The 18,242-nt window shown below is 39.0% G+C and overlaps 1 protein-coding gene across 1 annotated transcript in view; it reads left to right on the forward strand.

The window, feature by feature from the left end:
- Window positions 1–18,242, forward strand: part of MCF2 (MCF.2 cell line derived transforming sequence) — a 102,315-nt gene that overhangs the window by 68,634 nt on the left and 15,439 nt on the right. The window contains 9 exon segments of the mRNA XM_028123827.2: window positions 505–542; window positions 3,584–3,672; window positions 5,047–5,113; window positions 5,821–5,936; window positions 6,051–6,120; window positions 7,940–8,032; window positions 11,578–11,670; window positions 12,336–12,461; window positions 13,140–13,361. Coding sequence (XP_027979628.2) covers window positions 505–542; window positions 3,584–3,672; window positions 5,047–5,113; window positions 5,821–5,936; window positions 6,051–6,120; window positions 7,940–8,032; window positions 11,578–11,670; window positions 12,336–12,461; window positions 13,140–13,361 — 914 coding nt within the window.

The raw sequence follows: 18,242 nt of genomic DNA on the forward strand, positions 1-18,242 counted from the left end.
ACTAACCTTACTTACTTATCTATGAAATGCCGATAGAAATAGTACTATCTGTTATGGTTGATTTGAGGATTAAAATCCAAAATGGGTGTGTAGGGCTTAGAACTGCCTGGCATGTAGTTATTAGTTAAAGTCAGATGTTTTCCCAAACTCTTTTTGATACAGTTAGTCAGTGAGCTACAATCTGATTAAATGCTTATGTGTCAAAATGAACACTAAATCTGCAAATAATTCCAAATTCTAACACCTTCATGCTCGCTTGGCAATCACGTGGAATTTTGATGAGTCAGAGAATGTGTGAAGACGTAGCAGAGTGATACTCAATAAGAAGTTGAAATCATATAGATGAATCTAACCAGTCAACTGTTTTGTATAGTGTGATTTAAAAATACTAATGTAAATATGTTAGAATATTCGTAACTCTATTTAATAAACATGCATGCGTTTTAATTAAAAGTATTGATTTTAATTCTGGCTTGAAATTCCTCTTTCATATTTTTCTACCAGGAAAGAAGACTTGGAGACAAAATGAGAGCAACTTAAAAGTAAATACCATTAATTAATTCAAAATTAGCTTTATTGCTGTAGTTGCAGAATTGGTATGGAGGCTTAAACCATATTTTTAATCCACTAAACCAATATTGTATGTTTGGAAGCCTATTTAATCTAAAAGAAAAAGCTGTTGCTGCATTGTGTCTAATTGTGGTCCTGGCATATCCCCAGGTGTATGAGCAGTTTCTCAGGTCTTGGCTCAAGTTCAGAATTAATTTCCGTAAAACATCTATAAATCCCAGCTTCTCTTTCCCCCACTCCACCTCAATAAACTTAAATAAGTATTGCATCTTTCTACAAAAGGAGGTTTCTTTCATAACTGATTACATTCCTGTAAGTATAAAACATGGACAAAGGACAGGTTCTAATGGTCCATACGCTGGACTCAAAAAAGACATCTGTTCATTTCTTGATCGATGCAAGACTCCTTCTTAGTTGTCCATGATATTCTGGTATCTGCAGAGAGTAGCCTCATCATAACTGTAGGGCCCTACATTTTCCTTGTGTCTTCCCGATGGTAAATAAGGACAAGAACATGTATCTCCAAGAGGCTACACTATAGCAGTGATAGAGACTACCTGGCTTTTAATCCCAACTCCATCAGTTACTGGCTATATAACCTAGGGTAAGTTCTCTGGAACTGCATTTCCTTATCTATAAAATGGGGATAATAACAGATCACCCTTAGCATAGAGTTCATGTAAACATAAAATAATATTTGGGAAGGGCTCCTGGGTGGCTCAGTCATTAAGCATCTGCCTTCGGCTCAGGTCATGATCCCAGGGTCCTGGGATTGAGTCCCACATCGGGCTCTCTGCTCGGCGGGAAGCCTGCTTCTCCCTCTCCCACGCCCCCTGCTTGTGTTCTCTCTCTCTCACTCTTTCTCTCTCTGTCAAATAAATAAGTAAAATCTTTAAAAAAAATATTTGGGAAGTATTTCGAATAAAAGCGTGGCATATGGTAGTGTTCTTCATGTTGTATACCATTGTGAGCAGGCTAGTGAATGGCCTGTACTGATATACCATGCCTGGTTATCAGGTTGTACAGCCACAACTTCTGTTTTCAAGAAGGAAACAGGCTGAATACCAAATTCCATAGTCTTACGGGCCTTTCAGTTCCAGTTTCCACTCATGGCACCCTAACGTTCCTCTATGTGGATTTATTCGTTTACATACCCCGGGGGGAAATAGGAGGCTGTGGCTCTTGTACATTTTCTTGGTGAGATTTCTAGCTAGTAAACCAAGTTCCAAAATGCACACGTTCTTCCAATTCAAGTCAATTTGCACAACCCTTAGGCATTTACAAGTATAAATTTATGTTTCAAAACTTTCCAAACTTGTATTTCGGAAACCTGTTGGGAATAAATGATGCATACCTATCTGATGAGTGAAGAAGTATGCAACATTATCAGTCTTAGTTATAGTAGTAAAATGATGATAGTTGGTACATTCAGATAGAATGAATCAAAGCATGGTCTTAAAAAGAGGGAGCATAATGGTGGCACACCATGGGCTTGACTCTCTCTCGTCGCTTATTAGGTATGTGACCTTGGCCCGGTTGCTAAACCTCTCTGAGCCTCAGTTTTCCCATATGTAAAATGAGGATAAGTATGCCATAGCTTGCTCAATTGCTGGGAAGATTGGACACAATGATTTGTGTTAAGTACCTACAACTGTGCCTGCACAATATATAGGAAATAGTCAATAAATGTTTGTTCCTTTCCACATGTGTTTGTAATGTTTTGTGAAAATGCTTTTTAGCTGACAGATCTCATACTTCATTTTGGGTTCTACTTGTGACAAAGTAATGCTACCTTTACTTGGAGTTCAGGCATTTTGCAGCCTCAAAAGTCCAAATACAGCCAGGATCCTTGGAAAATAATTCTGAGGCTTTTGAAGAACAAATAACCACCACAGATCTCATGTAGTTGACTCAGTAGGCCAGCCCAAGTCCTGTAGAGTCTTCAAAATAAGACAGTGGTTTAGGATCAGGGAAGTCACTTGTAGCAAAAACTGACGTGTGGCAGAGAGCAGAGACAGAGATCAACATTTTAAGAAAGAATAGACAGTTACCCACATGTTATTAGCCCTGGGGTGTATCATCAGATTTTTATCACATCATTCATGTTCCTGATGATACCACTGAAGCATTAGAAAGAGAGTCAATGATGTTGTGTATCCTTGATTAAAGAATTCAAGGATTCATGTAATATTTCCTAGAAAGTTTCCATCAAAAATCATTAAGGCTAAAAAGCTGGTTTTTTTTTCTTCAATGAGTAAACTTTAGTTATCTGGAAACTCAACTTTTTACAGATTAACCTCACTTCCCCAAAGTGCCAAATAAATGAGACATTATTTAGTGTGTAAAATAAATTATTTTTTTCTTAGAGCTCAAGTGGGGATTGGGGGAAGGTGGTGGGAGGGGCAGAGGGAGAGGGAGAGAGAGAATCTTAAACAGGCCCCACGCCCAGCCCAATCCCACAACCTTGAGATCATGACCTGAGCTGAAATCAAGAGTCAGATGCTTAACCAACTGAGCGACCCAGGTGCCCCATGTGTAAAATAAATTCTAATTAGTATCTTACATCTGTCCTCTTTGGCAACTCAAAAAATTTTTATTTATTTATTTATTTATTTATTTATTTTTAAGATTTTATTTATTTATTTGACAGAGAGAGACATCGAGAGAGGGAACGCAAGCAGGGGGAGTGGGAGAGGGAGAAGCAGGCTTCCCACTGAGCAGAGAGCCCAGTGCAGGGCTCCATCCCAGGACCCCAGGATCATGACCTGAGCCGAAGGCAGATGTTTAATGACTGAGCCACTCAGGCGCCTCTCAAATAATTTTATAATAATTTATTACCAGTACAGATTTTTTTTTTACCAGTACATATCAAAGTCATTCCTGAAAAAAATAATCCTCGTGTTTTCAAGTTACCTACACAGGACCTAGAGAAAACTTAATTTGAGCTAGATTTTCTTCAAGAAGAACTATACTTACATAGATGCTAATTTAACTTTTATTTTCATCATTTCAGAATGAAGTGGTGCATGATTGTCGGGAGAAGAGAAGTTCTGGTCAATCCTCCAGTTTGGACAATGACAATAGCTTGGATGTTTTACAGAAGTATCTTTTCTTTGTTGACATATACTCATATACACATCTACCAATAGGAATGTCTGATTCTGTGTTGAAGGCGAATGTGCTTGGATTTTGAAATCACAAAATGGGTTTCTGTTAGGTTGATGAAAGGAGCACTAGAGGAGGTGTAGAAGTCCTAGAATTAGGGCTGGATAACCTATGCTCTCTTTGTGTGACTCAAAAATTAACTAGCGTTTTCCAGAATCCTCATTTCCTCTTTTATAAAAGAGGTAAAAGTGAATGAGACAGATGTTTCAAAAACTACAAGAGTTATGTGGATATACAATGTTATTTTATAAATGTTTACTTTTATATAATTATGTTACTATTCTAGACATAAGAATATTCACCTTTTGGGCGCCTGGGTGGCTCAGATGGTTAAGCGTCTGCCTTTGGCTCAGGTCATGATCCCAGGGTCCTGGGATCGAGGCCTGCATCGGGCTCCCTGCTCCTTGGGAGCCTGCTTCTCCCTCTGCTTCTCTCTCTCTCTCTCTCCCTCTCTCTCTCTCTCCCTCTGTCTCTCATGAATAAATAAATAAAATCTTTAAAAAAAAAAGAATATTCACCTTTTTTTAAGATTTTATTTGTGGTACCTGGCTGGCTGAGTCAGTTAAGTGACTGACTCACGATTGTGGCTCAGGTCATGATCTCAGGGTTGTGAGATCAAACCTCATGTCAGGCCCTATGCTCAGTCTACTTGAGATTCTGCTTGAGAGTCCCTCTGCCCCTTCCCCCATTCGCACCCCCTCTCTCATATAAATAAATAAATAAATAAATAAATAAATAAATAAATAAATAAAACCTTTAAAAAAAAAACTCTTACAGCTCAATGGTAAGAAGGAAAAAAACCCACAATAAAAAAAAAAACGATTTAATTTATTTATTTAAGAGTGAGAGTGGTGGTGGGGGGGGGAGCAGAGGGAGAGGGAGGAGGGGAAAGACTCTCAAGCTGACTCTCCACTGAGCCCAGAGCCTGAGGCGGGGCTTGATCCCACAACCCAGAGATCATGACCCGAATTGAAACTAAGAGTTGGATGTTTAACCAACTGAGCCACCCAGGTGCCTTAAATTGATTCTTAAGCTTAGTGAGATAGAAATAAAGTGGGATTTTTTTTCGTTTAAAAATAAGCCCTGAGCCCCCTTTCCTTTCTTCTAAATGTATTTTAGAGTCTTGTGGGTGGTACTTATTCTAGAAACCATACAATTAATTTTGTATTTTGTTGATAAAACCGAAACCATTGATAGTTCCTATGCATTAACCATTTTTACCTTGGACAGTTTATAATGAGAATGATTGAAAGGTCATAATAAAATTCTGAAGCAACAAAATAACTGATAAATATTGTCTTTTCACTTTAGCCATGTCCTAAATGAACTGATACAGACAGAGAGGGTGTATGTTCGTGAGCTGTTTACTGTTTTGTTGGTAAGTGACTCAAGTGATATTTTCTCATCTCTGCCCAAATGTTCTCCTGCTACATTCAGTAGGAGGTGTTGAGTTTTCTCTTGCTGTCTGCTTCCTTGATTGTCACACAACCAGCAGTAGGTACTTCTCCCACTGTTTGAGTCTGCATGTGTGTGAAATGTGCATGTTCAGCTTCTCCCTCAGTAGTGAGAATTGTGGAACCCAGATTTTATTATGGAAGAGATAAGCTGTTTTCTTAAGGATCCCGCAGATTGTTATAATTATTCCCAGGGTGCTATTTAGAGATTGTGATGTAAAGAACTAAAAGTAGGAGTAAAACAGTCATTTGATACAAATGTCATAATATTAATTTGGTCTGAAAAACCTAAACATGTATTGCCAGTTTGAGGAGAGGTTAATGACCTATAATATATTTTTTTCATGCTTGGTTTCTGTTTTGTTTCCTACACTATAAGCTACCCTGAAGGCCAGAGAGTCACTTTATTCTACCTATTGAGTGGGGAACCATGATTCCCTTGTCTTGCTTTCTTAAAAAAATTTTTTTTGTAAATGGATAACTTTGGGTACTGGAAGATTTGATTATTAAAATTACCAACAGCTTTACCCACTCGTTCCCTATACATTCTGCTGTATCTGTGCCTTTGGTGGCCCAAACAAATATTAATGTGAATATTTTTTAAATGAATAAATGTATTTATTTTGGGTAGGGCTATAGAGCGGAGATGGATAATCCTGAGATGTTTGATCTTATGCCACCTCTCCTGAGAAATAAAAAGGATATTCTCTTTGGAAATATGGCGGAAATATATGAATTCCATAACAAGTATGTAATTGCTGAATTGAATTTTCTTTTTCATCCTATTATTTAAAGGGCTATTGACCAATTTATTATACTTCACATAAAATTATATCATTTTTTTCTCTGAAATTTTTACAGCATTTTCTTGAACAGCCTGGAAAATTGCATTGATGCTCCAGAAAGAGTGGGACCTTGTTTCCTGGAAAGGGTTTGTTAATTATTATTTTAAAATATATAAATATGGGCCACTAAAATAGCAGCTCATTTTATAGGGCCAGATTTAGAGACAAAGTAGGTTTTTTTTTTTAATGTCTTTATGTTTTTGTTTATGTTTCACTCCAGCAAGTATTTAATGTTAGACCAAGTTTTGTTACAGAAGTTGATGCAGTGAAGTATCCAGAGCATGCAAATGGCCATTGTCTTCCGTGGTATCAAATGCTTCAATGGCTCAGCTTGTGACCACTGACCTCTGGGTGATCCCAGGAGTCCAGGGACCATCCTGGCTAGGAAGATGTGAGACTTGGAATCACCTTCGCATAACCATTCTTGGTTTGGTTAATTTTTAGTCTCAGAGATGCCTTGGCATTCCCCTTGAATGCATGTAAAGGCTTAGCCTCAAACGTAGTCTGGCTTTCAGCACCAGGGTATCTGTCACAGGAACTTGGTGAAACAGAGGGCTGTCTGTTCTTTTTATTCTACGAGATCATTTAGGGAGGCTCATTTCTCCATGTCTCAAGAGAATGCTTAGCACAGTTGACTTCCCAGACTTTGTAATCATACCTCTCCTCCATTAGAATTTTTTCTTAGACTGTTCTCTGCTTATCTATTTCCTCCTCTTCCTGAAAAATCAGTTCCATCTTGATCTGAGAGTCAATTTGATAATGGTGGTCATTTGAAAGCTTCCGAATAGGTGTCTTATCCCAGAGAGTGTTAAGGGACTCAGAATATGATAAGGTGAAGAAGAAACGATTTGTCATTACGTTTCTCAATATATTCTAACTTTAATTTGAGTGATAGCCAGATTCTTCCCTGACTTCCCTAAGCAACACCAGTCTCTTTCCTTTGGATTTGTGTAGTACTTAATGTAGTCTGTGCTACTCATTGGGGATTTTATATTTGCTATGAATTTTGACACATATTTGTGAATTCTGTCTCCCAACCAGATGAAAAACTCTTTGAGGCAAGGTCCATATCCTATATATTTTTGTATCTCTCATAAGGTGAGCAGAGTTATTGGCAACCACTGTTGGTTTGATAAATGCCTATTGATAATGTTCCTTCATTCAGTACCCATCTACTGAACGCTTACTATACACCAAGCACTGTGCTAGGCAATGTGGAGAGCAAGACCAAGACTGTTCCCATAGAAAAAGGGGGAAAAATAATTGTATTCAGTGTGAGTTGTGCTATATCAAGGATATACAAAGGATCCTGTAGGAGCCAAGAAGAGGGGCATCTTACACAGACTGGAGGTATAAATGGTGGCTTTCTAGAAGAGATGACTCATGAGAAGGATGTTAAAGAGTGAGTAGGAGGTAGCCCATTAGATGAGGGTCAGAGAGAGATGATTCCAAGCAGAGAGAATAGCATGGGCAGATGCCTAGTGGGGTTATAATATGATGATGATACCCCAGTGATGAACCAAGGACCTTGGAAGTTAGCTCCAGCTTCGTTCATTAGGGAACTGAGAGACTAGTAGCATGGAAAGAGCATGTTTCTTTGTACTGTGTTAGCTCATGATTATGAGAAAAATTCGTCTGTTTTTATAGTTCAGAGAAGGTTTTTCTCTCTCTAACTCTCAGACTTGGGAAGTGAAAGTTAGGGAATTACTGGGATAATTATGTGTCCCTCTACTCAGTCTGGTGGGCATGCTTTTCTTGGAATACAAACTGGCTGCCAGTGTGGCAGGCCCTTCAGGCCACATTCCCTATAATGCTTGGCCCCACTCATTCTTGTTCAGCCTTTCTTGATAAGAAAAGTACATGTTCACAAATTGATAATACATTTGAATTTGCTTTTTATCACAGAAAGATGATTTTCAGATGTATGCAAAATACTGTCAGAATAAACCCAGATCAGAGGCAATTTGGAAGAAGTATTCAGAATGCGCCTTTTTCCAGGTACAGTAATTATTCAGGTATTGGATATACTCCTTCTGGAAGATACTGGGGTATTTCTTATAAATTCCTTTTCTACTCTGAGTTATATACAATACAGATCAAAAAACAATTTGACCCTGCTGCAAAGCACGCACATGCGCTCAAATATATATGCTGCTTCTGCAATCACTTTCAGTTCTTTTAGCTACTTCCTTTGGTATTTACCTCCATGTTTCCAAAAAACATGTTTATATTGCTACTTTAGCCCTCTTCACTGCCTCTGCCTCACCACTGGACACATATACGTACTTCTTTTCTTTCTTTTTTTTTTTTTTAAAGATTTTATTTATTTATTTGAGAGGGAGAGAATGAGAGATAGCACGAGAGGGAAGAGGGTCAGAGGGAGAAGCAGACTCCCCACTGAGCAGGGAGCCCGATGCGGGACTCGATCCCGAGACTCCAGGATCATGACCTGAGCTGAAGGCAGTCACTTAACCAACTGAGCCACCCAGGCGCCCGTACATGTACTTCTTTTCCTCCAAAACATCCACTATGGTTATAAGTTTAATTATATAGATATACGGTGTTAAATTATTAAGACTATGTAATTCCTATGCTCAGATGAATCGTGTGGTATAAGATGGTTGCTTTTCCATCCCTTTCGTTTTTCTTGCAATTGTCTTCTTTACTCACTTAATTTTTATTTTTTTTAAATTTTATTTATTTTTAAAGACTTATTTATTTGAGAGAGAGCAAGCTAGCGCCTGCATGAGCAGGGGGAGGGGCGGAGGGAGAGAAGCAGAGCCCCCACTTCGCTACCTGGTGAATAAGGATCTGGTTGTCAGTGTCCTGGTAGCCAAGCTGGGGGAAAAGGCTACGTAAATAGTCAAGTAATCTCTTTGCTTTCAGTATGGTACTCTGTCTTCAACTAGATTGGTATTCTCTAGCTCAAAGGCCTTCCGTTTTACTCTTTTCAGATAAACATCCGTTCTTCTGCTCTCCAGAGGGAGAGGCATCCATCCTGTTGTGCATAGCAGCATGGCTTTCGGAGAGCCTTCTCTTTCCTCACCTTTTTTTTTTTTAATTTGCCATTTTAAATGTTTTATAAAGATTTATTTATTTATTTATTTAATTTATTTATTGAGAGAGAGAGAGAGCGTGAGCATGTGAGCAGGGGGAGGAGGTGCGGAGGGAGAGAGAGAGAATTCCCAGCAGACTCCATACTGAGCACGGGGCCTGATGCCGGGCTCGATCCCACGACCCTGAGATCATGACCTGAGTTGAAATCAAGAGTTGGATGCTTAACTGACTGAGCCACCCAGTGCCCCCTTTCTCTTCCTTTTTAAAAATACCTTTATGCCCGGGCGCCTGGGTGGCTCAGATGGTTAGGCGTCTGCCTTTGGCTCAGGTCATGATCCCAGGGTCCTGGGATCGAGTCCCGCATTGGGCTCCCTGCTCGGTGGGGAGCCTGCTTCTCCCTCTGCCTCTGCCTCTCTCTCTCCGACTCTCATGAATAAATAAACATTAAAAAAAATACTTTTATGCCCATTTAATTTTTTTGTAACAGCTTTATTGAGATGTAATGAAAATACCAAATAATTTGCCCTTTCCAAATGTGCCATTAAGTAGTTTTACTATATCCACAGTGGTGTGCAAGCATTACTGCAGTCAGTTTAAGAACAATTTCATACTCCTCAAAAAACCCACCCATACCTTTTAGTAAACACCTCTGACATTCCTCCAACCCCTACAGTCTTCTGCAATTAGTAAGCTACTTTCTATCTTGCTAGATTTGCCTGTTCTGAACTTTCCTATAAATGGAATCAAAATATGTGATCTTTTGTGTTTGACTGATTTCACAGAGCATCATTTTTTTGCAGTTCATCCACATTGTAGCATGTATCAGTTCTTCATTCCATTGTATGGGTATTCGACCTTCTATGTACCCATTCATCAGTTGATGGTAATTTGGTTCTTTTCCACTTCTTGTGTACAAGTTTTTTCTGTGGACATATATTTTCATTTCTCTCAGCCATATACCTGGGTATGAAATTGCTGGGTCATTTGGTAACTCTCTGTTAACTTTTTGAAGAACTGTTGGATTGTTTTCCAAAGTTGCTGTGCCATTTTACATTCCTTCCGGTAGGGTATGGGGGTCCTGATTGCTCCACGCTCTCACTAACACTTGTTAGTATCTACTTCTTTTTTATCCCCCTCCCCCAGTATCTACTTCTTTTTTTTTTCCTGGACATCTATTTTATTTTATTTTTTCCTTTTTTTATTTTTTTTAATTAACATATAATGTATTATTTGTTTCAGGGGTACAGGTCTGTGATTCATCAGTCTTACACAATTATCTACTTCTTAAACAGACTTTCAACAACCATAATTTTTTCAAACACACCTTCATCTCCCACTTTCAGGGGTACTTGATGTCTGTGATTCTGGACTCTTTGTGGAGGGAGGGGGAAACTGAGTTAGTTGTTCCTCAGCTTTTCCCTCTGTCAGCTTGAGATTCACTCTTCTCTAGTGTGCTCACTTGCTTACCACCTGTCAGTTTGGTTTCAAGGTTCCAGATTTGGTTGATGGCTTTTCCTCTCCCATCTTTGTAACTTTGGGTTTTGTCTTGTAAAAATGACTTTTAAAAATCATTTTAGTTGGGCTTCATGAGTGAGGAGAGCTAAAGGCATGTATCAGTCCATCATCTTTAACCATAAGTTGCTAACTGAATTGTTTTTAAAGATTTTATTTATTTATTTTTTTGAGTCATCTCTACACCCAACGTGGGGCTCAAACTCACAATCCTGAGATCAAGAGTCGTATGCTCCATTGACTGAGCCAGCCAGGCGCCCCCTAACTGTTTGAATTAGATTGTATATTGGTTTTTATCCATATCCAGAGGCAGGTCCCAGATCTTACACATGTATATCCTCTCCTACTCCCTTTGCATTCTGTAGTTCTTAAATGCACATTTCGTCCTAATCAGCCCCATCTTGCTGTCATTATGGACCCTACAGCGTTCCCAGGACCCAAAGTCACGACCCTTATATTTATCATGGCATTGAGCCAATAATCAGATGAGCTATAGCACCAGTTGATGAGGTCTGTATTTTTCTTGTGATATAAAAAAAAAAAAAAACTCCCTCTCATACCCAGTTTGATTTATATTCTGGGCCTTGGCCTGTGGAGCTGAGCCTTTTGTTAATTTTCTTAAATACATTTTTAGTCATGTTTCATTAGTCATGTTCATTTCTGGCCATTCATTGTTTTCTCATCTTTCAAGCATTCCACATCAATGTGCATTTTATGTAAAAACTTATTCGTATTTGAAATTTTAGCATTTTCTACCTCTCAAATCCTTGAAATAATGTTTACAGTAGTTTTTTTTTTTTTTTACGTTTATGGCCGCTTATAATTTCCATACGGTCCGTAACAGCGGCTTTCCCGGTAGATTTTCCTCGAGATGTAAGAAACCTGCATGCATTGGGTCTAATCAGTGTACACTTGGCATTTTCACAGGTACATGTCTTAATTTAAATTTACTGATAATTATATTTTAATGACAGGAATGTCAAAGAAAATTAAAACACAGACTTGGTCTGGATTCGTATTTACTCAAACCCGTGCAACGAATCACTAAATATCAGTTACTGTTAAAGGTAATTATGTGAAGCATTTGTTTCTTTCTTTACTTACTGCTGTGGGTCAGATGTGGCAAAGCCATTAAAAAGGAAGCGGCTGGTGTGGAAGCCCCAGGAGCAGGGAGGCTCAGTGAACGGGAAGGCTGGAGTTAACAGTATGCTTCCTCGCTTCACTGTGGCACAAGTGCCCGATGCCTAGATGTAAGCAGAGACTCTCTAGAGTCTTTTTAGCTATTTAATTATCCACACAAGTTACACTGGTATATGCGTAACGAATGCAGAACTTTTACGTCATTAACTAAACAAATATTATACATGTTCACCACGTTTTGTGGTCTGTGCAAAACAAAGAAAACAAATTGTTGCATTTGGAGGGCCAAAAAAGTGTGATTATTTTAAAAATCAATGTCTAGTGTGTCCTAATGGCTGTTTTTCTGCAGCTGCAAGAGCAGTGAGTGCCCTTTACTTGATACTGTTTAGTCACTATTCCATTTCTTCCCAAATTTTGACACAGTTTTTAAAATAGAGTGTTAATGTGACAAATAGCAAATGAAAGATATGATTCCAAAATGACACTGTCTTTAGATTCCTCCTTGAAAGCATGTTAGCCAAAAATGTATTCATTTTCTCCGGCTATTAATATCTGCCTGATATTAAGTTTAATTCTTGACTTCTAATTACAGGAGCTACTGAAATATAGCAAAGGCTGCCAAGGGTTTGAACAATTAAAGGAGGCACTTGACACAATGCTGGATTTACTGAAGTCAGTTAATGACTCTATGCATCAGATTGCAATAAATGGCTATATTGTGAGTAAATTTTAACGCTTGTTGCAGTTTTGTGGGTAAGTGTGTTAAGAGGTCTTTCTTTGTCTCCTGGAACCAAGTGAGAAATAAAAAGGGCAGAAGAATGGAGATCCAAATGTCAGCATTATTATTGACAGTGCTGGATGAAGAACTGGCTTCAGATCAGCAGCCAAATGGATTTGTGATATCCCCTTGTCCCTAAAAGCCTACCTCCAACTCCAGCCTTGAGATACCCTGCTTGAAGGAACTGTTGGAGTCTTCTAAGGAAATGTATTGTCCCAGAATTGCTGCTTGTCCTAGTCTAAGATAAATGTGGAAGAAAAAAAAAATCAAGTCTTTAGAGTAAGCTCTGCCTAGTTGTGATGCTTGCTCTGGTAGATAGATGTCAGTCGCCAATCAGGATTGAGAAGATGGGCAGAGCTACCCTGGTTGAAAGAGTCCACGTGGAGACCGGAAGCCAGGGAAAAGGAGGTTTCTTCTGTCTCTTGTTTCCACTGTAATTTTGTACCCGTGTGACACAGGGCATGGGTTAATGTAAACAGTTATGAGGAATAAAATTGCAAAACCCGTACAAATTGCATTTCACGGTTTTAGTGGCTCAAGCTAAACGGTATCATGTTGATGGCAGAGGTCTGAAAGTAGCGGTGCCTTGTACTGATGAGTGTTGATTTTCCTTCATAGGGAAACTTAAATGAACTGGGCAAGATGATAATGCAGGGCGCATTCAGTGTTTGGATCGGACACAAGAAAGGCGCTACAAAAATGAAGGATTTTGCTAGATTCAAACCAATGCAGCGGCATCTCTTCTTGTATGAAAAAGCCATCGTTTTTTGTAAGAGGCGTGTTGAAAGTGGAGAAGGCTCTGATAGATACCCGTCATACAGTTTTAAGCACTGTTTGAAAGTAAGACAATTTAAATTGTGTAACATAATATTATTTCATATATATATATATATAAAGTTTGTATACCTTCGCAAGTGAAATGAGTGGGTTTTATACTTTAGTTGTGTACCCCTTTTTTTAAATGAAATCTTTTTATTTGGGTATTATTGACATACAACACTATGTTCATTTCAGGTGTACAACATAATGATGTGATATTTGTATATATTGCAAAACGATCACCACGGTAAATCCAGTTAACATCCATCACCACACATAGTTACAATTTTTTTTTCTTGTGACAAGAGCTTTTAAGATCTACTCTCTTAGCAACTCCCAAATATGCAATAGGGTATTGTTAGCGAAAGTCACCATGCTGTGCGTTCCATCTCCAGGACTTACTTATTTTATAACTGGAAATGTGTATCCTTGAACCCTCTTCACCTGCTTCATCTGCCTCCAGCCCACAAAAGCTTAAGTAGACATCTTGTGTTGAAATCAGGTAACACAGAACTTTTGGAAATAAGGGTGAGGGAGAGCAGAGCCTTACCTCCTTCCTTTCCTCTCTCACTCCAATCCCAGGCACTTGTGGGAAATGACCCAGGTTCTCCCATGAGCACTCTCTTACCAGTGGTACTGGGTAGAGCTGATGGTCTTGGTAGCAGGGAGCCTTTATTGTACGGGAGAGATGAGGAAGAAGGAGTTTCTTCTTTTTTCTCCACGCAATTTAAAAGTGGGTAACTTTTGTGCTTAGCATACTTCCACCTTTCTTTTTGATACCCTCCTCCGTTCCTTAGCCCTTTCCCTCCTGGGTGTCCAAAGCCACTTACAGCTGAATCCTGCCCACATCTTCTTCCTTCCTATAACTTCTCTCCTATAACCCAAACTCTTTTTGTCCTAATACTAGTTTGGTATTAAAATGAGGTCAGCGTTGTTTGAGGGAGTCACTGGCAATCCAGTGATGTTCCCAGCAGGTTTTGACATTTGATAAGAGGAACTTCCAATTCATACAAACCTATAGTTGGTGAATTTGATATTTTTTATACCTAGTTAATTTTATCTTTCAAGTTTTAAATTGTAAGATCCGGGGCCACCTGGCTGGCTCCTTCAGTGAAGTGTGTGACTTGATCTTGAGGTTGTGAGTTCAAGCCCCATGTTGGGTGTAGAGATGACTTAAAAATAAAATCTTAAAAAAAATAAAGTGTAAAATCAACATCATGTTGGTTATAGAAAAATTGGAACATAGAGAAAACTATTGCCTCGATTCGCCAACCACCATCGCTTGAGTCATTTTTTATGAGCATGTTCTTTCATTGTTGGCAGCCATTTGCGAATTGATGACGTTTTCAGCAGCAGTGATAAAGAGGACAAGTAATGTATCCTGAGGTGTTTGTGTCAGGAGTCTACCAGATAGGCAGGCCCTGCTTTTGATTCTCCCCAGAAGGTCAACAGTCCCGTGCTGTTCGTAACAAAGTTCCTGCCCAGAGTTATGTCTCAGACTTCTTCCTACTGTCCACTTGCCCTGCTGTCACGTTTCCTTAAAACTTGCTGTTTTTACAACAGATGCCCAGTTGCTCCTTTGCTATTAGCAACCCACCTCCACGTCCCCAAAATCTCCATTGGTCTATTTTATGTCTCTAATAAACATTGACAGAGAACCAAGATTTTATAGTTGACCTCAGCTGGGGTTTAGATCTCTTGCTGTCTATATATCTATTTCTGGGGAAGAGACTTGACCTCCATAGGCATGTTGGACCCAAATGCATTTGATTAACTTCGTATTTGTGGAGTGACCTAGTCAATACCAGATGTGGTATCTCCAGTGTGTATTGATTTTTTTTTTTACCTTTAATTTGTCACAATTATGGGCAACAGAATGTTTCTAAAATACATTAGAGTAAGGAGGGACTGGAATGAGGGAACTAAGTCATGAGAATTCAAACTATAATGGTTACCATGGTAACGGTGGGATAGTTGCAAGACACATTTCAGTGGAAGGTGGACAGATGGGCTTGGTGACTTACTAGATACAGGAAAGAAATAATACCTGACAGTTGAAGGAACAAAAATCAGTGTGATTTTTCTTTGGTTTCCCGAAAATGCCTAGCTTTTTTTTTTTTTTTTAAAGATTTTATTTATTGGGCACCTGGGTGGCTCAGATGGTCGGGCGTCTGCCTTTGGCTCGGGTCATGATCCCGGGGTCCTGGGATCGAGTCCCACATCGGGCTCCCTGCTCCTTGGGAGCCTGCTTCTCCCTCTGCCTCTCTCTCTCTCTCTCTCTCTCTCTCTCTCTCTCTCTCTCTCTGTCTCTCATGAATAAATGAATAAAATCTTAAAAAAAAGATTTTATTTATTTATTTGACAGCGTGCATGAGCCGGGGCGGGGGGTTAGCAAAGGGAGAGGGAGAAGCAGACTCCATGCTGAACAGGGAGCCCGATGTAGGAACTCGATCCCAGGACCCTGAGATCATGACTTGAGCCACCCAGGTGCCCCACGCCTAGCATTTTTTTTTTTAATTTTTTTATTGTTATGTTAATCACCATATATTACATAATTTGTTTTGGTGTAGTGTTCCATGATTCATTGTTTGTTCATAACACCCAGTGCTCCATGCAGAATGTGCCCTCCTCAATACCCATCACCAGGCTAACCCATCCCCCGACCCTCCTCCCCTCCAGAAACCTCAGTTTGTTTTTCAGAGTCCATCATCTCTCCTGGTTCGTCTCCCCCTCTGACTTACTCCCCTTCATTCTTCCTCTCCTGCTATCTTCTTCTTTTTCTTTTTTCTTAAAATATGTTGCGTTATTTGTTTCAGATCTGTGATTCAACAGTCTTACACAATTCACAGCGCTCACCGTAGCACATATCTTCCCCAATGTCCATCACCCAGCCACCCCATCCCTCCCACCCCCGACCCACGCCTAGCATTTTTAATAAAAAAGATTATTCAGGGGGCGCCTGGGTGGCTCAGATGGTTAAGCGGGGTCCTGGGATCGAGTCCCACAGGGAGCCTGCTTCTCCCTCTCCCTCTACCTGCTGCTCCCCCTGCTTGTACTCTCTCTCTCTCTAATAAAAAATAAAAAATCTTAAAAAAAAAGAGTATTCAGTGATGCCTGCGAAGATTTAGACCAGGTATACTAGGAAAATGGTGATTACGCTGACAGAGAAAGATGGAAGTTTGGCGACTTCTTAAGCAATACTAGTCAGTGTGTGACATAACCATCAGGGTTACTGGTTTCAGAGTTTTCTCCTGGGTAGAGAGGATGGATGCAGAATGCTCCCCACTGCTGAGACGCTTCCTTGTCCCTTTTAGTGGTCTCTTGTCTTGACTTCATCCTATCAGGCTAGAACCCCATGACCTGATGATTGCGTGCTGTATTTTAAGTCGGCCACTTCTATGCCAAGGAAAGGCCCTAAGGTCACAGTCAAATGCCAAGATTTGAGTTCCTTGGATTCCTCAGTTCATGCATTTATGATCGTCTTTTTTTTAACTTAGTAAACATACACACAGTGCTTACTATTTGCTAGAAACTCTTCTAAGTGTTTATAAATAGCAATGTTAACTCATTTAACCCACATAGCAACTTTATATGAAGTAGGAACTATTATTAACCCCATTTTGAAGATGGGAAAGCCAAGTTCCAGAGAGGTGAGTAATTTGTCCAAGAGCACATAGCTAGTAAGCTGCGCAGCACAGATTCAAACCCAGGATGATGGTTCTAGAGTCCATGCTCTCAATTACTGCACCCTGCTGAAAGGCCTTGTGTTGTGTTCATTCCTCCTTTTACTCCTTCCTTCATTCCTTATTTTCCACACTTAATTTCCTCTCTACCCCTCTAGCAACGATTCTAATTTATTTGATGTATGCCCTTCAGTTTGTGTGTTTTTGTTAAATGCATATGAATATTCTGTGTACATCTAGTTTAATTATCATAAATTATATTCTAGTATGATCCTCTTTTTCTTTCTACTCTTTCTGGTCTCAGAAACTGTTCTTAAGATATAGCCACGTGACTGGTTTATACCCAGTATCTTGCTTCTAACTGCTTCGTAGCACTTAAGTTTAGCTATATTTCTTGTTAATGTGATTCAAGATCAATTTTTAAAATTATACTAACCCAAGAAGTAAATAAACTCTATTCCAGAGATAGAAATAAAAGTCTTAAGATTGGTAGTTGTTGGTCATAATCACAGAGTTCTTGACCCACTGGGTGACTTTTAACAAGGTGTTTGACATCTTTACACTACCTTGAGGACAAAAAGGTTAAAAGTTGGAGCCCTCAACCTTTGACACAGTGAGATGTCTTCAGATCAAATGCTTTATAATAAAGCATTTATATTCATAGCTACCAGGAATATCAATGAAAATGTGAAAGATAAGGCAGAGGCCACAGTTAGGATGTGACTATAGAATCAGCCTTGTTATCTTGCTATTTTATTATAATATGTTATATAGTATATTATATAACTATACTCATATAGTTAGACCTTTAACTGCCTCTAGATTCTAAAACTGAGTGAATTTCATGGTATAGTGAACATTTCATGGTATAGTCACATTTAATAACATTTAAAAGCCTTTCAGTAAAACCTTTATAGTCTGTTACTTGAGAAAATATATACATCCACAAAATACAAATGGACTGTATTCCAGTGGAAGAAGTAAGTGAATTATTTGGAACTCAGGACAGTATTGTCTGATAGACATCATGGTTAGATTTCCAGGGTAACTCAAAAAAACTCATTTAATCTATAATGATGTGCTCTATGTATGCAATAAAAAAATCACAAAACTGTTTTGCAATTCAAATAAGGGAAAGTTTAGAAAGCAAACTCATATACTTCAAAAAGCTCATTATATGATCTAGGCATTTAATGTAAGCTATTTAATCCCTTAATAA

This window comes from Eumetopias jubatus, unplaced genomic scaffold (assembly GCF_037043125.1).
Source record: "Eumetopias jubatus isolate StellerSeaLion01/CBP00866 unplaced genomic scaffold, mEumJub1_p1.0 scaffold_11, whole genome shotgun sequence".
Taxonomy (NCBI): domain Eukaryota; kingdom Metazoa; phylum Chordata; class Mammalia; order Carnivora; family Otariidae; genus Eumetopias; species Eumetopias jubatus.